Genomic DNA, 23,213 nt, shown 5'->3' with positions numbered 1-23,213 from the left:
GAGGAGAATTGACATAATGATGGGAACCTTCAGATCCATGAACACATTATATCTCTCCATTTAGATCTTTGATTTTTTCATCAGTGTTTTATAGTTTTTAGCATGCAAATATCATATTATTTTGTTAGATTTATTCCTGATTAACTTCATGGGTTTTTTTTTTGAATGTTTATTTATTTTTGAGACAGAGACAGAGACAGAGTGCAAGTGGGAGAGGGAAACACAGATTTGCAAGCAGGCTTGAGGCTCTGAGCTGTCAGTGCAGAGCCTGATGCGGGGCTCGAACTCACAAACCGTGAGATCATGACCTGAGCTGAAATTGGACCCTTAACCAACTGAGCCACCCAGGCGCCCCTCTTTTTTAATTATTAAAATTTTTTATAATGTTTATTTATTTTTGAGAGAGAGAGAGAGAGAGTACGGGTGGGGGAGGGGCAGAGAGAGGGAGACACAGAATCTGAAACAGACTTCAGGCTCTGAGCTGTCAGCACAGTGCCCAATGTGCAGCTTGAACTCAGGAACAGCAAGATCATGACCTGAGCCAAAGTCAGATGCTCAACTGACTGAGCCACCCAGGCACCCCTAATTTCATGTTTCTAATGGTGCTATTTGGGTGGTATGGTTTTTAAAATGTTTATTTTCCAAGTTCTTGTTGCTAGTATGTACAAAGACACTTGATTTTTGTATATATTGACTCTTTAATCTTTGAGTTTGCCTAAACCCACTTGTTTTATTCTAGAAGCTTTTGGTGTCTGACTACATGATCCTGTACTAGTTATTATACTTCTTTATGCCTATTTCCTGCCTAATAATATGGATCTGTTGTGAAAATATTGCCAAGTTACAGAATGATAAAAGCCTTGAGTTAAAAGGATGTTTGGAGTAATTTAGGCAAACACCTATGTTCTTGAAATACGTACAAGCCCTTTGACCTTAAGGGCTAGTTTATTACCATGCTATGTTTTGTTTTGTTTTTCTGTGTACTTTTTAAAAACAAACCTTTAAACTTCTTTTTTTTAAGTTTATTTATTTAGTTTGAGAGAGAATGAGAATGGGAGGGGCAGAGAGAGAGGGAGAGAGAGAATCCCAAGCAGGCTCTGTGCTGTTAGCGCAGAGCCTGACGCGGAGCTTGATCTCACAAACCATGAGATCAACCTGAGCCAAAATGAAGAGTCAGACACTTAATCGACTGAGCCACCCAAGTGCCCCTAAAAATAAACTTTTATTGAAATATAATATGTAAACTGAAAAATTCACAAATCGTGTGTATAGTTCAACAAAGTATCATGCTGGAGGTTTTTGATATGTATGTTTTATTTGTGGTTATTCATGTAACTTGAAAAATTAGAAGGCTGTTCTCTAGAATAAGTATTGGCCTAGGCTAAAGAATTTATTAACTTGAACTTTAATATCTAATAATCATCTGTATTAAATATAAGACTTAGTGATGATTGAAATTTTTATTAAGTTATAATTACTTCTAACATTTCCTTAGTATCCATATACTTGATATTCTAGTGCTTTTTTAGTTCAGCTTTTGAATATTTAATCACCAGGTGTCTAGCATAACTGAATTTTTTCTGTCAAATTAGCAGTTTATTTTATTCTGCCACAGTTCTATCACATTATTTCAGTAACTTTATTTGGTTGATTGAAGCAGGAAAAGTGGTAGGAAAAAGAAAGGTAGAAAATGAAGATGAGTATTTGGAATACTACCAGTAAATGTCATTAGTAAACAGGATTCCCAATTTCACTTCCTACCCGTTATAAAATTCATTCCTTTTGGGGTGCCTGGGTGGCTTGGTCGGTTAAGCGTCCGACTTCAGCTCAGGTCATGATCTCACGGTCCGTGAGTTCGAGCCCCGTGTTGGGCTCTGTGCTGACAGCTCAGAGCCTGGAGCCTGCTTCCAATTCTGTGTCTCCCTCTGTCTCTGCTCCTCACCTGTTCATGCTCTGTCTCTCTCTGTCTCAAAAATAAATAAACATTAAAAAAAAAAATTCATTCCTTTTGCTATGCAACTTTTCAGTTCCCATTGAACTAGGGCTGAGTGGAATGTCAGTGAATAGGGATCTTAAATATGCTCCTTTGGTTTGACTTGGCCTCCTACACTCTTGTAATTTATCATGAGATGAGCAGCCTCACATATTCACTGCCTCTTCAATGAGTAGGCCCAGTATTGAAGACCCATCAGAGTAGTTCTGAACCTGATAGCCCAAGCTAAATCAGCTGACCCCCATTGAATCTGCAGATTCATGAGAAAAGTAAATGTTGTAGACTATTGAGATTTTAAGGTTGCTAGTTACCCAAGAAAAACTGACTAATACAGTCAAATTCTGTGTATGCTTACCAGTACTTTTCTTTACTTGAAACATATTTTTAGTTTTTTCTCTATAGCTACAATGTGTTCAAGCACAATTTATAGGACAGAGAAGATGGAGGAAAATATTTTTAAGCAGAAAAGTAAACTAGGGCATCCAGACCGGACTAATTGAAGTATTATTCCTTAAGGAGTATTATTAGATTCTAAAATTATCAGCCAAGTTTTAATATTGGAACATTTCAAGTGAAGAGGGATGCTTCATTAAATCAAATACATTCTTCTGGATATATTGCTTTCAAAAATATCTAATGATGATTTTTCTCAACAAAAGGATTCCTCAATTAGGGAATTACATTAATGGCATGACTCTTTGTAAACCTAAAAAATACTGTAATTCCATATAAACGATTCTCAAGCCTACTCATGAACGCCCAAAGATTAAAAATCTATGAAAGAAAAAGACTTGAAAAATATGTTTAGGGGGTACAGTATCCATCAGACCACAGTTTCAGAGAGAGAAAAAAATGGTTGGAAGAGAAGAATTAGTCAACATAGTAAAAGAAAAGACCCAGAGAGTAATGAGAATAAAAAAGTTAAATCTTGGTAAAATTTTCTAAGCTCCAAGGATAAGGAATAGACCCTATATTCCTACCAATATAAGTTTTGGGGAAAATAATAGTAATCTGGACTATAGTAATAGTAGGAGAAGTGGAAAGATCATAGCTGATTTAAAATCTGATGTTGATAATCTGCAGAACTTCTAATGCATTTGTTGTGAAGGGTGTGTTAGGAAGAAATTAACAATGGCTTCTGGTTTGAATAAATATGTGGGGGCGCCTGGATGGCGCAGTCGGTTAAGCGTCCGACTTCAGCCAGGTCACGATCTCGCGGTCCGTGAGTTCGGGCCCCGCGTCGGGCTCTGGGCTGATGGCTCGGAGCCTGGAGCCTGTTTCCGATTCTGTGTCTCCCTCTCTCTCTGCCCCTCCCCCGTTCATGCTCTGTCTCTCTCTGTCCCAAAAATGAATAAAAAACGTTGAAAAAAAAAATTTAAAAAAATATGTGAATAAGTGGTAAATATATACATAAAATTATTTTATTGAGGTAAAACTCACCATTTAAAAATGTACAATTCCCTGGATTTTAATACATTTTACAGTGTCGTACAGCCATTATTACATTCATCACCCCAGAAGAAATCCTGTATGTATTAAGCAGTCACTCTCCATTCCTTCCTCCTTATAGTCCCTGGCAACCATACATAGCCTACTTTTTTTCCTCTGGATTTGCTTGTTCCGAACATTTCGTATAAATGGAATCTTACAGCATGTGACCTTTTGTGTCTGTTTTCTTTTTCACTAAAATGTAATGTTTTCAAGCTTTATCAGTATTGTAGCATGAATCAGGCCAGGCTTCTTTTTGTTGCTAAATAATATTTGATTATATAAATATACCACATTTTGTTTATCCATTCACCAGTTAATGACATTTTAGTTGTTTCCACTTTTTGGCTTTTGTGAATAATGCTGCTATAAACATTCATGTTTATCTTTTTGCTTGAAAACTTGTTTTTACTGCTTTTAGGGTATACATACAGAAGTGAGATGACTGTGTTACTCTTTAACTTTTTAAGGAACAGCCAAACTCTTTTACCCAGCAGCTGTACCATCTTATATTCCCACCATCAATGTATTAAAATTCTAACTAATTTCTCTACATCCTCACCAACACTTTTTTGTTGTCTAGTTCTTGTTTTTGTGTTTAATAGCTACTCTACTGGGTGTAAAGTGATACATCATTATGGCTTTGATTTACATTTCTTTTTTTTTAATTTTTTTAAATGTTTATTTTTAAGAGAGAGAGAGAGAGTCAGAACATGAACAGAGGAGGAGCAGAGAGACAGGGAGACACAGAATCCAAGCAGGCTCCAGGCTCCGAGCTGTCAGCCCAGAGCCCGATGTGGGGCTTGAACCCACAAACTGAAAGATCATGACCTGAGCTAAGTCAGACGCTTAACTGCTTAATTGACTGAGCCACCCAGGTGCTCCTGATTTACATTTCTGTATTGATTAATGATGCTGACTTACTTTTCATGTGCTTATTGTCCATTTGTATATTCTCTTTGGAGAAATGTCTATTCAAGTCTTTTGCCTATTTTTAAAGGCTTTTTTTTTTTTTTGGCGGGGGTGGGGGGATGGGGCAGGAGGGACAGAGACCAAGGAGAGAGAGAGAATCCTAAATAGGCTCCACGCCCAGTGCAGAGTCAATATGGGGCTCGATCCCATGACCCTGAGATCATGACCTGAACCAAAACAGAGTCAAATGCTTAACTGACTGAGCCACCCAGGCGCCTCTTCTTTGCCTATTTTTAAGTTGCATTGTCATTTTGTTATTCTTGTAGTTCTTTATTTAGTCTGGATTCTGGACCCTTTTCAGATACATGATTTGCACATATTTTCTGCCATTCCAGGTGTTGCCTTTTCACTCACTTGTTACAGTGTCTTTTGATGCACAAGCATTTTACCTTCCAGTTTACTAATTATCTCTTCATCTCTATCTAATTTGTTTTTCAGTCCATCTTTTTATTTTCATAATTTTCATTCTTAGCTGAAATTCAAAACTTTTGTTTTGTCCAAATCTTAAGCATACTACTCTCTCCTTTTATACATGCAGCATGACACAGACTTTTAATACAGCATTTGGTCAGTATTTCTCAGTAGAAACTCTCAGCACTTTGACCCAGTAATTCTATATGCATCATCTATAGAAATACTGTATAAAGAGCTACATAAGTGACCATTAACAAGAGACTGGTTATTATAATGCATGATGTACTACAGTAGTTTTTTTAAATAGTTGGAATTGCATATAATGAAATTACAACTATAACACATTTGGGAATCTTGAAACACTTGATTTAATTTTACTTCTCAGTGTAGGCCACATTATCATCATTTCATGTAAGACCATGCTTGTTTTTTTAATTTTCCACTCTTTCCCCCCAGGTTTGTACTTGTACAAATACAAAGTACAAATTGTATATATTTAAGGTATATAATATGGTATTTTAATAAATGTATACATTGTGAAGTCATTACCGCTATCATGATAGTATCCATCACCTCACACAATTACTCTTCTTGTATGTATGTGAGAACACTTGAGATCTACTTACTTAGGAAATTTCAACTATACAGTGTATTATTATTAGCTATGGTCATCATGGTGTACATTAGATCTCCAGAACTTATCTAATAACTGAAAATTTGTACCCTTGACTGATATCTCTCTTTTTTCCCCATCCCCTTAGCCTAGGTAACCACCATTCTACTCTCTTTACTATGAGTTTGATTTTAGTTTTCAGATTCTGCTCACAAGTGAAATTATGCAGTATTTGTCTTTCTGTGTCTGGCTTAGTTGACTTAGCATAATGTTTTCCAGATTCATTCATGTTGTTATAAGCAGCAGGATTTCCCTCTCTTTTAAGGATGAATAACATTCATGCATGTGCATGCGTGCATGCCTGTGTGTGCGTGTGTGTGTATAAAATCACATTTTCTTCATCCATCTGTTGACAGACATTGAGGTTTTTCCAAATCATGGCTACTGTGAATAATGCTGCAATGAGCACAGGAGTGCAAGTATCTCTTTGGGATGATAGTTTTATTACCTTTTGATATATACTTAGAAATAGGATTGCTAGATCATATGGTAGTTATGTTTTACATAATGGTTGTGCCAGTTTTACATTGCCACCAACAGTGTACAAGAGATGTCTTTTCTCCCTATCATTACCACTACTTGTTTTCTTTTGACTTTTTGATAATAGCTGTCCTGACAGGTGTAAGGTGATATCTCATAGCGGTTTTGATATTTAGTGACGTTGAACACCTTTTCATATACCTGTTGGTTATTACTTTGGAAAATGTTTATTTATGTGTTTTGCCCATTGTATAACTAGGTTGTTTGGTTTTTTGCTATTGAGTATGAGTTTCTTACATACTTTGGCTATTAACCCCTAAGTATGTGTGGTTTGCAGGTATTTTCTTCAATTCCATACGGATTGATTTTTCATGTTTGTTGATGGTTTCATTTGCTCTGTAGAAACTTTGTAGTTTGATGTAGTCTCACCTGTTTATTTTTGCTTTTGTTGCCTGTGTATTTGGTATGAAATCCAAAAAAATCATCACCAAGATCAATTTCAAGGAGTTGTTCTCCTATGTTTTCTTCTAGGAATTTTATGGTATCATTGTCTTATGTTTCGATCTTTAACCCATTTTTTCAGTTGATTTTTGTATGCAGTGTAAGATAAGGATCCAATTTCATTCTTTTGCATGTGACTATTCAGTTTTCCTGGCCCTATTCATTGAAGAGACCATCATTTCCCCGTTACATATTCTTGGTGCACTTGTCAAAGATTAGTTGACCATATATGCAAGGGTTTATTTCTAGGCTTTCTATTCTGTTCTCTTGGTCTGTGTGTCTGTTTTTATGCTAGCATCAAATTGTTTTGATTACTATCACCTTGTAATATACTATGAAATCAGGAAGTGTGATGCTTCTCACTTTGTTGTTCTTTCTCAGAAGTGCTATGCTAATTTAGGGTCCTTAGTGGTTTCATATAAATTTTAGAATTGCTCTTTTCTACTTCTATAAAAAAATGCTATTGGGATCTTGATAGGGATTGTATTGAACCTATGGATGGCTTTGGGTCATATGGACATTTTACTAATATTAATTCTTTCAGTCCATGAACTTGGGATAACTTTCCACTTACTCTTCTTCAGTTTCTTCCATCAATGTCTTAGTTTTCATTGTGCTGATCCTTCACTTTCTTGGTTACATTTATTTCAAACTATTTTAATCTTTTTGATGTTAAGTGTACTACTTTAAATTCTGTGCCCTATTGCCCCATATTGTGAGACTATTTCTTTTGAATGGTCTTTCTTATTTACTTTTTTCATATTGTTTTATCGCTTTGTTATTGTTAATTAAGGGCCAGATACTGTATATGAAAAACTGTGGGAGTAATTTGAGACCTATGACGATGTTTTCTCCCTCTAAGAAGATTTCTGTTAGTTTTTGGCAGGCATTAGCAATCCAAGATTGTCTTAATTTAATTTTGTGGTAGACATTTGGAGCTGAGCTTTTTTTCCTGTAAAAGGCCAATCTAGCTTTGGTTCTTACTTACTCTTAGAGCATAGCCCTTTGGGCTTCCAAACAAAAGTGTTGGAGCTTTACCAGCTTCCCCTCTGCATCTTGGTTTCCCCTGCATTCCAATATTTGTCCTTCCAGCTCTTTAAACCTGTCAGTAGCTTCTTAGTCTCTCAGATGTCACTAAGTAAAAAGTAGCCCCTAATGCCAGGCTTCAGTCTTATTTTTGTAATCCTTCATCATACTATTAACTCTTCAGTGCCTTCAGGAAGATTTTAAAGCATATGTATAGTTCTGATTTTTCTTAAGGAAACATTGGTCTGAAGTATGTAATTTGCCATTACCAGAAGTCAACAGTATGTAAGTGGAAATGAACAGCCAATAACTTAATCTTTTTAAAATACTAAGGCAGATTCAAAAATCACCATAAAACAATGTCAGCCTTACCCACTTGTATTTTCGCATACTTTTTTGGAGAAGGGGGTAAGAAATAGAATTACAGTGTTCCTACTAGCTATTGCACATATTGGATCATCAAGGCGAATATCATCAGGTGAATATTTTCTTTCATGTGTCTTATCAGGAAGTTAACTGGAAAAAAAAAAAGTGCTCCAATTGTAACACTTACTGAATTGTACCATCACTATTTTTTGATGTGACTGTATCACTCATGAGACAGTGAAGCCCTTTACAAAGAGGAACGCTGTTTTTCCCATGTTTAATCTCCTAGTGCTACACCTGGAGTTAAGTGTCCAGTAAGCATACAAGTGAACGTAGGTGTTGAGAATACCTTATTTTGCTTTTCACAGTGAGAATCAATGTGGGTATATGCTGTTCTGAATCATCTTAAAAGATAAATCTTTTTTTTTTTTTTCAACATTTTATTTTTGAGACAGAGAGAGACAGAGCATGAACGGGGGAGGGGCAGAGAGAGAGGGAGACACAGAATCGGAAACAGGCTCCAGGCTCTGAGCCATCAGCCCAGAGCCTGACGCGGGGCTCGAACTCACGGACCGCAAGATCGTGACCTGGCTGAAGTCGGACGCTTAACCGACTGCGCCACCCAGGCGCCCCAAGATAAATCTTAATAGAGAAGGAAGAATCTTTTCTTATCAGCTCCTTTGTTTCATCCTTTTCTATCTCAACAGGTGGCATCTCCACAGAAAGCGACTGTGCTTTTGAGCCAGACTACGCCGTCCCACCACTTCCAGTGAGTGAAGGTATGCAGCACATTCGGATTATGGAGGGCATGTCTCGCTCTCTTCCATCCTCCCCCTTACTCACACATCAGTCTATCAGTGTTCGGCTCCAACCTGTGAAGAAGTTAACTGGTAAGGACTTTACCTAAATTTAGTATGTTTAACAGGACACTTTAGGTCATATCAGATATGTTTATGTGCATCTTTAGGTTTTTCCTTTTTGGCCTTCCTAATGTCACAGACTCTTGGAAATTGGAACTCCTACTGATTTTAATTTAGGGAATTAGAATAGTACTCAGTTTGACAGATTGATGTATTTATTTTCTAAGTGATCCATCTGTTGTGGACATATTTTTCTAGGCTTTCAGGAAACTTCTAGTTTTGCCAGAATACACTGTTGTTCTGATTTCATTTATCAGCTTGTTCATGTCAGATTAACAGATGGGGATATTGTAATTTTAGGATAATAAGAGCTTCATAGTTCAGCAAAGGTACCTCAGTCATGGTTTTTGTTTGAAATCCTAATCTGTATATTTCACGTCTATTTCTAAAAGTTTGATTTAGATATTTTCCTCTCCATTGTACATTCCTGCAACTTCTTAGGATATTTACCATGATTCATAACTTGTGGATTGCATTGACTTAAATATGGTCTCAAAATACATATTACCCATTCAGATCAAGCTATTAGGTGTGAAACTGTGTCCTTATTAAATGAAGTTTTGTCCTTTTAAGCTTTTTCAGAGAAGAAATTTTACTCTGTTGGACGATACTTACATGTGAAAATATGCAAGCCTGGGTCATTTTCTTAAGTTTAACATTATCAGTATATATCTTGTGTTAGTAAGTTGATGGGTTATGAGTGATTAGAGGCAAGAAATTAAGTCATTCCCAATAGATACATTAACTACTTATTACGTGTCTGGCATTAAGTTAGACAGTGGGGAGGTTTGATTATCATATGACAATTCAAAAGAAAATAGGAACAAAGAGGGGAAAATGGAATCTTGGGACTCTTACATCTATTTTGAATGAAAATTTTATAATGTTTATAATTTTCATGAAAATAATAGTATTTTTTATTCTTTAGTTCCACAAAGCATAAGTCATGCCTTTTATATTGTTTACTGTTTTTTTAGGCTTCTTCAAATAACTGAATCAAAGTCTACTTTGATTAGATAACAATCTGTAAAATAGTTTAGTAACATTTTACTGAAATACTTATTCCCTTCTGATATGTAAAAATAGGATAGATTTTAGGTGCATGGGCCTTAATAAAATTTCTTTGCTTAGAAATTGCCCCTTTTTCTTGCAGTTTAAGGTGTTACTGATAACTGAAAATACAAATAACCATATATGAGATGGCTATCAAGTGATGTGCTTCATTTACTACACATGACAAGAGATAGCAAAAGACATTCCGTTTCCTAACAGAAGTGAACTGAATTGCCTGATGCTTCGGAGATAACACTTTCCTATCCCATTTTCCTGTCCCAATTTAAACTTCAACTTAAATAAGCAAACTTTATTAAAAGATAAATACATTTAATAACAAAGTCAATTACATGCCTGATATCAGAGGTGAGACAGGGAAGCAGTGACAAGAATCATACTTGGTTAATTACACGTATGACCTATTCAGTTTTAATTTTTTAATGTTTGAAGTATTTTGAATACTCTCAAATAGTTTTATTTTTCTGAAGAGTTTGTCAAAGGCCTAAGAATTTAAAGATTGAGGATGCATTTTAAAACTTCTGAATCAGGGGCGCCTGGGTGGCGCAGTCGGTTAAGTGTCCGACTTCAGCCAGGTCACGATCTTGCGGTCTGTGAGTTCGAGCCCCGCGTCAGGCTCTGGGCTGATGGCTCAGAGCCTGGAGCCTGATTCCGATTCTGTGTCTCCCTCTCTCTCTGCCCCTCCCCCGTTCATGCTCTGTCTCTCTCTGTCCCAAAAATAAATAAACGTTGAAAAAATAAATAAATAAATAAAACTTCTGAATGAAAGAAATCTGTCTCCTGAAAGAGGGTGCCATGAAAATTTTTCTGTGGCCAATTTTCTACCAAGTAAAGCAGATGATAAGTTTCTGGTTTAACCTGGAATGAAATTACTTTGCAATTTAAATTTAAAACCTTGGTTAGTAGATTATTTATGAGTTATCATTCCTTTCCTAATTATATTTTGTTATGAGTAACTAAAAAGAAAGTTGAATAGAGAACGACTTGCTGACCATAAGTAAATGGCCTCCAGAGAATGGTTTTTAACAAAATGCATTAATTCAATCCACTTAATGATTTATCCATTATATTCCTTGTATTCATATTACCAACCCAACTGAGTAAGTGGGGCCAGAATAGTCATCTTATTCTGTTTTCTTTTTGATTTTCCAATATTTATTACCCTGTCTTTGCTATAGTCAAAGTAGTTTGCATATTATTTTTCTGTGCTTTTCACCTAATTGTTCAGCAAATATTTGTTTAGGACTCATAAAATGCCAAGCACTACTCGATACAGTGGTGAGAAATGCCAAGCACTACTCGATACAGTGGTGAAAAATTATAGATAGTGACAAGTAATAAGAGGGTCATAAAATGGGATAGAGGGAGACTGGAGTGGGGGTAGGGTTTCTTTCTGTGGAGTGGTCAAGGAGAGTCAGAAGAAGAGCTATTTGAAGAGAGGTGTGGATAACAAAACGAAGCTGCTCATGGGAAGGTCTGGGGTCAGAGCCTTCTGGGCAGAGGGGACAGCCAGAACAAAAGTCCTAAAGCAGAAAGCAGCATTGGTGTGTTCAAAGAATGGGAAGAAGGCAAGAATGGTTTCAGAATAAGTCAGAGGGGACAGTGGTAGAAGATAGTTGAAGAGGTAGGCAGAAACCAGAGTCTTTAGGACATGGTAAGGGAACCAACTCTGTAGGATTTTAAGAAGAGCTGGAATGAGAAGTAATGTGATCTGATTTACCTTTTAATCAGATATTGTTGGCAAATGTGTAAAGAGTGGTGTATGTGGGACTAGAGTATGCCATGTTCACTAACCTTGTGTGTGTTTTCCTGATCTTTAAATAGATCTTTCACTTCTAATAAGTTAATACAGTGGTGAAAAGAATCTTTGTTTTATCTTGTAAGATATAATGAAGGAATAACTAACCTTTTCCTATCATTTTTATCATAGAACCTTTGTACTCCTAATGTATTTAGCTTAGTCCTTCACTCAGGTGTCCATTAGAACCCATTTGGTATATCAATTAAGACTTTTTTTATTCCAAGCAACAGAAGATAACCTAAGGTTGGGAAAGCCTCAAGGTTCATTTGACTTAGTTGTATATGGCTGTGCACTGAGGAGGCATGGAGGGGAGTGTGCAGAGACAGTGTTGGTCCCCGTAACTGTGCCGATGGAAGTGCTCCAGTTCTCCAGATTCTTACCCAGGGCGCTTTCCAAGACGTTTGTGTTCATAATATCCTAACGCCCCTCAAGCATACTTCTTAAAATGTAGATAATTAGGAGTGCCAGTAAATAGTTCATTCATTCAACACTTACCTAATTCATACTGTTTGCCTATTATGTACACTGTAAGTCTAGTAAAAGTTAAATTTTGAGTATTCACATTATTGGTAGGGTAACAAATCACTGCAACCTTTTTGTAGGGCAGTTTGATAGTATGTATCAGAATTGTAACGCACATAATCCTTGACACAGCAGTTTTATTGCGGAGTGTTTATTTGACAAATAAACTTGAACAAGTTTGAAACATGTATGTATGTACATATGTGTACATGTATATAGTAAAAAAACTAAAATGTTACTATTTATCATTAATAGTAATCCATTTGTGTGACACATACACATACATGCATACACACAAACATACACACATGCATACATTTTATGGTGGTGTGGAGATACATTGACTGTAACCCAAAAGTGGTAGAGGGATGACATAAATTTTGTTGCGTACCTTTCTGTAATGTTTGTATTTTTTTTATCACATGTAAAATCTAAAATTTCATGAGGCAGTATAACAAAATGGGTGCTGGCTGCCATTTCTTAACTGTAACCTTGTGCAAGTTTGCTAAAAGTCTCTGTACTTCAGTCTCTGTACTTATTTCTAAAATAGGAATACTAATTGTATCTGCCTCATAGGACTATTAAAAGAATTGGATAAGTTAGTACACGTAAAGCTCATGAGACAGTACCTGACAAAGAAGAAGTAGTCAATAAATGTTAGCCACATTTATTATAATTCTAAAGGAGATTTGGGTGACTTTCTGTTGGTTATGTTAAATATGAGTTCTGAGCCTTTGGAAGGTGATCTGCAAGTAATTTCTTTAATTACCTTAAGTAAGCCCTTTACTTTTCTGAGGAGTGACCTTCAAATACTGATATCAAGTGGGTTGTTATATAGTCTTTTGGAAAATCTTTTTGGACTGATTTTAAAAGAATTCACTGTGTAGATTGGAATGACTGTGTGGTAGTCCTATTTAGATGGTAAATAAGTCAGAATAACCCATCTGATTGTGCAGCAGCCTCGTTACTTTGGATGCTAGCTATGGCCAAAATATTATTTTCATCATGGATATAAAGGTATCATTGACTTGTTTATAAAGACATCCTGGGAAAAAGATTTAAAGCTATTTTGACATTAAAAAGAGCTTATATTTAATAACAGTTTACATACCCTGATATATTTTAGTGTACTTACGACACATTTTTCACATGATACTTATCTTGCAATTTTTGGAAGCACTGGAACTCAAGATGTACTTTAGTGAATTTTATTATTAGAAAAAAATACAGGGTTCCTGTGAAGATTGAACAAGATTGCTTAAGCTTACAATTTAATACATAATAAATGTTAAATAAGTGTTACTTCTCATTTATAATCTTGGATAAAATGGAAACATAGTCTCGAGAAAATTATTGAAAAGCCAATTTGAAAGTATACAGAGCATAGAGATTACATTGGTCTTCATAGTCTGATTTATTGCAATGTATTCACGATTCTGTAGCATGAATAAATCTCTTATAACTTTAGGAAAAAATATTAGAATTCAAGATATATTGTAGTGATTTTATTAGATTAAAAAATATAGTAGGTTTATATGGTAATCTAAGCTCTGTAATTGCTAATGTTAATATTTCTATTTTACTTTCCATATGGATAAAATAATCTTACCCAGTATCTCACTGTATGGTCCCTAGACCACTTGGATTAGAAATACTGGGAATACTTCTTTGAAATATGCATACCTGGGTATCCAGGTTTACCTAATCAACTTCACAGATTCTGTCTCATTAAATCTGGAGCCCCAGAATCAATCAATCAATCTCTCTCTCTCTCTCTCTCTCTCTCTCTCTCTCTCTTTTTTAAGGTTAAACAAGAAAATGTATATGAAGACTTTTAAGCTCTTTGGAATGATAGTACTAATTAAACTAGGTCCCGACCTCATTACTGTTTCTAATGCATTACTGTTTCTAATTCAGATTCTCTAGTTTTATGGGTTAAATATCATACTATTGTAAATTCTAGGGTTTACTCAGTACAGGAGTACAGAAAAGGGGCCCTTACTTCCACTGCTGTATTCCTCTTGTCTTCCAGACCAAAAGTAGGGAATGTTAAGGGGATGTTATTTAATTCAGTTTAGGTAAGTTCAGTTATCATCAGTCAGTATTGTTAAAACCAGAGCTGGACAGTAGTTAATGTGGTAAAAGATTTTATTCAGGAACTATTGCAATGGAGAAAAGAGACCGTAGTGTAGAACTGGGCTCAATTCTAAATACAGTAAAGAAAGCTAAGGATTTATAGCCAAGGATAAAGGTGGATAGTATAGATAGAAAATTACTAAAAGGAGACATCAAGGGTAAAGGGATTCTTGCTAAAACTGGTTTAATAGGAAGGACTCTTGCTGGATGGGCCAGGGTGATCATATGTCGAGGGTGGAGGGATTCATACTAAGTGGACTTATACTGAACTGGACTGCAGGCTTAAGGATAAGGCCCAAGGAGGAGACGCAGTGGAAGGGGGCTCAGAGGAGACTGACAAAGGTTAGTTAAGGAGAGAGTCTTTGTCAGTATGTACATTTTGAGCATCTGAAAAATCAACATGTATGATCAAATGAAGAATTCTTTTGAAATATTTACACACACTAGATTTGCAGTGTAATTAAACCGTTTTTTGGGTTTTATAAGAACTTAAGAATTTGCATATAAGAAAATAACTGTATTCTAATTACTTTCATAATTGAATGGAAGTCACTCATACAGAGTGGCGCTATTGTTTATAGTGTTGTAGTATTTATTTATAGTAAGATTATTTATAGCAGCTGTAGTATTTCCATATATATATATATATATATATATATATATATATATATATTTCATTGAAATATAGTTGTTCTGTCTCCATACCTCTACTCAACCACTACCAGGGAAAGTTTGCAAAAATGCCACAATGTTCATTAATGGAGAAGGGTCGAAATAACAAATTATTTACATTTTTTCTTATGAAATGGTTCTGTTTCTGTCAGGTTAGATGATTTGTATATGGAGACTTTCTCACACAAAAAAATTATGCCTTATTAAAGCAACTGAATTTGACGCTTGGAAGAGCAGTTTATTAGTATGTTTGGCTTCAAGTAACAAAATGCACAAGCAGTGGTGATTTTGTGCGATTGAAACAAGTGTAAAGAGCCCAGAGGTCCACCTTTCGAGCCTCCTCATCCATTCCTTAAGTGTAAGAACCACAAATATAACGGAAGTAAATGGGCTTTGCTCTTAAACTAAGTTGAATCTCAGCATTACCTCTTTCTGGTTGTGTTATATGAAGTGTGTTAGTTAATTTATGCTGTCTTTGGTTTCCTTCACACACTTACCTTCACACAGTTGCTGTTAAAATTTAAGTGCAATACCTATACACTTTTTTGGATTGTACTTTTTTTCTAAGTTTATGCACCTTCTCCAACACACACACATTCACACACGAAAGAAAGGAAAAAAAAAAAGAGGGAGATCAAATTTGTGACTATAATACTATCGTAAAATCTTCACCTATGTGAAATGCTCATGGACAGTGTTTCTCATTGTGTGGCCCCTAGACTGCTTGTATTGGAAATACTGGGAGTGAGGCACCTGGGTGGGTAGCTCAGTCAGTTGAGCATCTGACTTTTGGCTTTGGCTCAGGTCATGATCTCATGGTTTCGGGAGTTGGAACCCAGCGTTGGGCTCTGTGCTCACAGCACAGAGCATGCTTGGGATTCTCTCCCTCTCTCTCTCTACCCCTCCCCAACTTTGCTGTCTCTGTCTCTCTCAAAATAAATAAATAAACTTTAAGAGAGAGAGAGAGAGAGAGGAAGAAAGAATGAAAGAAGGAAGGAAGGAAGGAAGGAAGGAAGGAAGGAAGGAAGGAAGGAAGGAAGGAGAAATAAGTAAATAAATAAATAAATACCAGGAGTGCTTCTTTGAAAAATGCAAATTCCTGAGTATCCAAATTTACCCAATCAATCTCACTTCACAGATTGTCTCATTAAATCTGGAGCCCAAGAAACTCTGTTTTTAGCAATCTATTTGCTCACTGAAGTTTGAGAACCACTACTCTGAGGAGTTACTTTAGATACTTGTTTTATTCTAGTACTAAGAATTTATCCCTTCAGATCACTAAAAAAAAAAAAAAAAAAAAACATTTTGGAAGAACATCTTTTTAAAATGTGTAAGTTACTTATATACTGAATTTAATCTGACCTTTATGACTTAGAGTTGTTATTATGAACATGAAAATGAACTAGTCTATAATATATCTTTGGTAACCTAATGAAGATGTAGCAGTTTGCTTCTACACCATGTGTCCAAACCATCATAGTTTTTCTGTTCTCTCCTTTAATCACAGACTTTCTTGTCAGTTTTCTCTTCTCTGAGTTTACCTATTACAGTTCTTCATCCCCTTATAGTTTGAACTTAATGATGTGGACTTAGAAATCCTATCTCTAAACCTGTTGACCTGATTGTGGAATTTACAAAGATGTTCTTTTTATGTGCTATTTTGGTGAGATTCTACAGAGTTAAGGGAGTTTCTGGACCCACATACTGACATTTTAGGGTCTAACTTGACTTAGCCAAGTCTGTGCAAGGTTGTAAGAAACCATGATGGTACTTTTCAACAGAGCTGTGCTTTTTCGGTACCATATTAAAAGAAGTCTTTCTTTATAAACTTTGCTCAGTTTCCCATTTACTTATCTTTCTTGAAATGATCATTACCTCCTACGATGTATTTTTTTTTCATTTGAGGACTAATATTTTCTAGAGGAAAATAGAGTCTTCCTAGGAAAATTATAGCATATGCTACAAATGAGGATAATTCCCAGGAAGATCTTTCTATAATTTTCCTGAGAAATGGTTATTAGTAGGCCTCATCTGTGTAAAAAATTCCTAGTATGTGTTCTTTTCTTTGATGTACAATTTAATTGGTAAGCTAATGAGCTGGCCCACTAGTTTCTTTTTCTATCTTAATAGTTATTTTGTTAGGGTCTCAATCATAGAAAACAGAGTTGTCCCAGCTAGTCTAAACAGAAAGATGTTTAGTGAAGGGTTATGATAGCTTTCAGAATCTCCAGGAGAGCCTGAAGAATGCAACCAGGAACTCGTACCTCCCTATAACCCTAAAGGAACACCACTGCCTCTATCACAATAGCCCCAAAGGAACCAGATGTCTTGACCTTAGTGTTTGCCAGAAAATGCAAACTTTCCACTTATGGCATTCTCTTACTTTGTCACTGAAGGCATGGGAGGATAGGCACATCCTGTTGGTAAAAACTTGGGTTATATATCTGTACCTTAACTCAAGGCAATTTGAGAAATGTAGATTTTTGGCTTTCCAGCCATAGTAGTATAGGAACACAAATTGGAACAGGTTGAGTAAACCAGCTTATACTGTTTGCCAGAGTGGTCTTCACATTGTTCTTGGGCTTAATAGTTTCATACTTTCTACTCTTTTAATGAATGACACATCCAGTCAGAGTTAGATTCAGGAAAAAAGTCCCCATTTAGTGAGTATTCGTAAGCTGTGTGAATACATCAGTGATGCCTTAGTGCATTTAAATGGCAAGTCTTTCAATATTTCTTATAGGTCTTTTCAGTAATGTGAGTGGTGTTAACTAATAACTGATAATTTATTCTTTTATATTATTCTTTATGTACTTCTCACTGCTACTCTGGTGCTTGGGGCTTAACAATTGGTCTCTAGGGTGATGAGTATTAAGGCGCTTGGAATGAGCACTGAGTGTTATATGTTAAGTGATGAATCTACTCCTGAAACTAATATTACACTGTACATTAACTAACTTGAATTTAAATAAAAACTTGAAAGCACACAAAAAAATTGATCTCTATTGGTGATCTGAAGTATTTCATAGTTTAACAGTTGATGCAATTTTACCAATCTAATTAGCACAAATATAGTTTTGTAGATGATTTTACTTTATAATTAAAGTAACTTTTAAACTGTTTATCACAGTACAGATTCTTTTTAGTGATTATATTATAATGATTTATTATTAGGATGGTGGTAATATAAGTGCTGAAGTGAACTTCTTTAAAAGTAACCCCTTTGAAGTCATCCCAAAGGTGATGTTAACATTTTTCTACTTCTGCATTTGCCTTCGTTCATGAACTATAGGTCCAAACATTTTATTTTTTTCTATTAAATATTTAATAATATTTTTATATTGACACTTTAATTCTTTAAAATTTTTTTTAATGTTTATTTATTTTGGAGACAGAGAGAGAGAGAGAGAGAGAGAGAGAGCAGGAGAGTGCAGAGAGATAGGGAGAACCAGAATCTGAAGCAGATTCCAGCTCTGAGCTGTCAGCACAGAGCCTGACATGGGGCTTGAACTCACAAACCACAAGATCATGACCTGAGCTGAAATACAATGCTTAACCAGCTGAGCCACTCAGGCACCCCAATACTTTAATTCTCTTGATACCAGTATACCATATAAAATTTTTGGCAATTCATATTATTTTTGATGTGTTTAATTATCAGAATGTTCTAATTATTATAGTCGATTTTTTTTTGGTGTTGTTACAGTTGACACACAATGTCACATTAGTTTGAAGTATACAGCATAGTGACTTGACAAGTCTATATGTTATGCTGTGGTCACAAGTGTAGTAGCTACCATCTGTCACCATACAACATTATTACAGTACTATTGACTATATTCCCTGTGCTGTATCTTTTATCCCTATGACTTATTCATTCCATAACTGGAAGCCTGTATCTCCCACTCCCCTTCACCCACTGTTACCCACCCTTCTACTCCTCCCCTTTGGCAGCCATCAGTTTGTTTTCCGTATTTATGGGTCCACTTCTGCTTTTTGTTTGTTTATTCATTTGTTTTGTGTTTTAGATTCTACAGATCAATGAAATCCTATGATATTTGTCTTTTTCTGACTTATTTCACTTAGCATAATACTCTCTAGGTCCGTCCATGTTGTTGTAAATGACAAGATCTTATTTTTTTGAGAATAACAACTCAAGCAACACTTGAGTTGCTTCGGTTTCTCGGCCATTGTAAATGATGCTTCAGTGAACATAGGGGTACATATATCTTTTTAAATTAGTGTTTTTATTTCGTTTGGGTAAATACCCAATACTGGAATTACTGGATCATGTGATATTTCTATTTAGTTATTAGAGTTGAAATAAAATATGGTTTATATCTTTAGAAAGATACATCATACATATCATTGATACATCATACATATAATCGATTTATTTTTAGTTTTTTCCAGTGTGCATTTATGTATATTGTATGTATGCTTGAATGCTATTATTAGAAAACAAACTGAAAGTAATTTTATTAATCATTAACTCAAGGAGTTAGAAGAACAAGTAAATATAAAAGAAATAATAGGAGTGCCTGGGTGGTTCAGTCAGTTAAGCATCCAGCTCTTGATTTCAACTCTGGTCTTGATCTCACGGTGGTGACATCGAACCCCCACATCCAGCTCTGTGCTGGGTGTGGAGTCTGCTTAAGAGTCTCCCTCCCTCTCCCAGTGTCCCTCTCTGCCTGTATGCACACATGCACTTCCTCTCTCTCTTTCTCTCAAAAACAAAAACAAAATTAAAGGCAGAAATGAGTAAAAACAAAAAAAAATTATTGATAGTGAAGACACAAACAAGTTTATTGGAAAGACTAAGAGAATAGAAACATCTTCGAAAGGAATGATCAAAGTAAAAAAGAGAGGAGAGAGGAGAGATAAGTAATATGTATAACACACACATAAAATAAGAAATGATGGGGCACCTGGGTGGCTTAGTTGGTTAAGCATCCAACTTTTTAAATTTTTATGTTTATTTTTGAGAGAGAGAGCATGGGGAGGGGCAGAGAAAGAGGGGGTTGGAGGATCTGATGTGGGTGCAGTGCTGACAGCAGACAGCCCAATGCAGGGCTCAAACTCATGAACCATGAGATCATGACCTGAGCCAAAGTCCGATGCTTAACCGACTGCACCACCCTGGTGCCCCGCAGCGTCCGACTCTTGATTTCAAGTCATAATCTCACAGTTTGTGGGTTTGAGCCCCCAGTCGGACTCGACACAATGAACACGGAACCTGCTTGGAATTCTCTCTCTCCCGCTCCTCCCACTCCACTTTCTCTCTCTCTCTTTCTCAAAAATAAATAAATAAACTTAAAAAAAATGAAACGAAATAGTCACTGATAATGTTTTCTTATTATAAGAGATTATAGTATTGAGCTTTATGGCAAAACAACTTAAAAAAACTAGAGGAAATGAGGTTGCCTGGCTGGCTCATTTAGTAGAACATTTGACTCTCGATCCTCAGGGTTGTGAGTTCTAGCCTCACACTGGTCACAGAGATTACTTTAAAAAAATAATAATTAAAAGCACACCTTAAAAAAAAACAACCAGAGGATGTGGAAGAAAACAAACTGTAAAATTGACTCAAACAAACATAAAAATATGACTAGCCCCGTTACCATAGAAATCAAATATCCCTAAGAGTCAGCAGGCACAGATGATTTTGCAGGCAAGTTTTGCTAAACGTTTAAGTAATGATAATAGTAATAATAGATAATGTTTATTTAGCTCTTTCTATGTTCCAGACAATATTAAGCACTTTACATGTGTGAGAAAATTTAGTTTTCAGAGAAATTTAAGTGGATAGTCAACAGCTTCTGTTGTGAAAACTTTCAAGGAGGACAAGCTTTCTGCTTTGTTGCATTCCTATTCCTTTGTTGAAGAGTTTTAACTGTCAATATTCTAATTTACGTGGGTGGAAATCTGCCCTTGTTTTGTTCCCACCCATTACTCCTAGTGCTGCCTTTTAGCTGTATGACATAAATGAACCTCTCTTTCCCATGGCAGTCCTTTATATCCCAGAAAACTACCATCAGATCTCCTTTTCTCTCGCTTAAGGAACTTCATTTAAGACCTTTCCAATATCAAGATGGGCCTACCTCTGTGTTATTTCCTTTTTTTCTATCAAAATAGACATGACATTATTTTGGAATTACTTTTCCTTCTGACCCCTTATTGAGTCTGAGTGTTTTTCCCTTTTTAAAAATTTTATATCAACTAGTTCATATCTGTATTTTGCCACTGTCTAGTCCTGTAGTCCTCCTAATTTCCTGTATGATTTTGCAAAGACTGCTAGTAGTAATTTCATGTTCCTATTCTTGTGTTCTTTTAGAAACCAAATGTCAGTTGTGTGGGCCTGTGTTTTGAATGTTTTTTAACTCATAACTTAGATTTCATTAATTCTTAGCAATATCTTTTCTACCTTTCTTAGTTTAAATATATTTTCATTTATGGAGAAGATTAAAGGAAATTAAGGGTTGAGTAATTGTTCTATGTCTCTTGGTTGGAGGCTGGATGTTGTTAAGCATGGCAAACTTTGTGGAGTCCATTATACTTGCGTTCAAGCCCTGACTCTGCCACTTACTATCTGTATGACTTGATCAAGTCACTTACCTACTCTGAGCATGTTTGCTTATCTGTATTACTATTATCATTTTTATTATTCCTGCCTCACAGAGTATTGTATGGATTGGAGAAGTACATTGGATTGTATGTATGTCAAGAACATAGAGTTTAGGTCATAGCAGCTGATTCATAAGTGGAAGCTTATAACAAAATCATTTGTTATCTTTCTTATGCGCTGGATCTGGCTTTCCCTTGTCCATCTTTTTATTCTAAAAATATCCCAACAATCCTTTGTACTGTCTTAGAAACAGCTCTTCTCAGCTTGGGTTCTATTCTTCCTTGACAATATAATTGAAGGGTTTTCCACTCTTCATCTTTGATTATGTCCTCTCTTTGTGTATTTCTTTTTTGGACACAGATCTGTCTTTATCAGAAAATTCCTGCTATGGCCATGTTTCTTTCTTTATATTTTACATACATTTGTGAATATATAAATTACTTATTAATTTTTAGCCTATACTCTCAATCTGTATTCCCTCTTAGAATTACTCATCAGTGGCTCATAGCTTCTGTTCTATTCTCTGCTTTTTTTTTTTTTTCTAAGAAATCTGCTTCCCTAAACTATGAAGTGTAGAGTTGATCAGTATTCCTGTTAGAGTGGTGGCCCACTAAACCAGGGACACCTAGGATCTGGGGTGGAGAAGGCAATTTAGTAAGATGCAGTCTGGTAGCAATCACTAAGTGGAGGCCTAAACAGACCCTAAATATTAGGATGATCAGCTATAGGTAATTGTGTGTCACAGGAAGGAGGGGGAACCTATTAATCCAAGGAAGGGGAATCTAGGAGCAGATGACAGGCAAAGTTCTAAGAGGGCAGGTGGTCAACATCAAGAAAGATATTTAACAAGGACAACACATCATGAAGTAGTTTTTGGCAGATCTTTATGGAATGAAGATTTAGATAAATCTGTAATGTGGCAGAATTAAGGCTCAGAATTCTAGGCCCAAAAGAATTGGTAGTGCCATATTGGTCAAGAGCTAGGCTCTTGGACAAAGAACCAGGTTAAAATTCCACACTCATTAATTTGTAAGCTGTATATCTGGATAGATTAACTCTTTTTGAGCCTATTTTTCTGTAAATGTACAGTAAGAATAATAAAACCTTAGGACTGAGAGTGGTACAGAAATGTTTGCAGTTTCTCTAATGTGCCTAGCACTTACTGATATAAAATGTAAGTATGATTTGACAGTTATTTTTAAATATTATTATTCTTACCATCATTAAGCTCTGTAGCATTCAATACCATATCGTGGATACAATCCTCAATATTTAAAAATGCCTCAAAGAAAATATACATTTATTTGTCATAATATTACACTGGCTAGCTTAATTTCCTTTGAATGAAATTATATCATCTTACTGCGGTCAATTCACATTTATTTGAAACTTCAGTTAATAGTATATCTTTGTTTAAATTAATAAATAAAAATTTTGGTACATTAAATCTTTCAAAATGTTCAGTGTATATAATTGGAGAAAATAGTAAAAGAATCCTAACAGGTGGAAAGTTGACAATCCTTTGTTTAATAATCTCTGATACCCTTTTTAGC

The 23,213-nt window shown here is 35.6% G+C and overlaps 1 protein-coding gene across 1 annotated transcript in view; it reads left to right on the top strand.

Annotated features, from left to right (window-relative positions):
• The window catches only part of TANC2 (tetratricopeptide repeat, ankyrin repeat and coiled-coil containing 2), a 371,592-nt gene that overhangs the window by 135,229 nt on the left and 213,150 nt on the right, over positions 1 to 23,213 (top strand). The window contains exon 4 of the mRNA XM_047081653.1: positions 8,621 to 8,803. Within this exon, the coding sequence (XP_046937609.1) occupies positions 8,621 to 8,803 (183 nt within the window). The remainder of the gene's footprint in view (positions 1 to 8,620; positions 8,804 to 23,213) is intronic.

The sequence above is a fragment of the Lynx rufus genome, unplaced genomic scaffold, assembly GCF_022079265.1.
Source record: "Lynx rufus isolate CCGP_SWC_20201006 ecotype Redwood Valley unplaced genomic scaffold, mLynRuf1.p SCAF_18, whole genome shotgun sequence".
Taxonomy (NCBI): Eukaryota; Metazoa; Chordata; class Mammalia; order Carnivora; family Felidae; genus Lynx; species Lynx rufus.
Note: the sequence above shows the minus strand (reverse complement) of the source record. Positions and strands in the feature narration are given on the sequence as shown.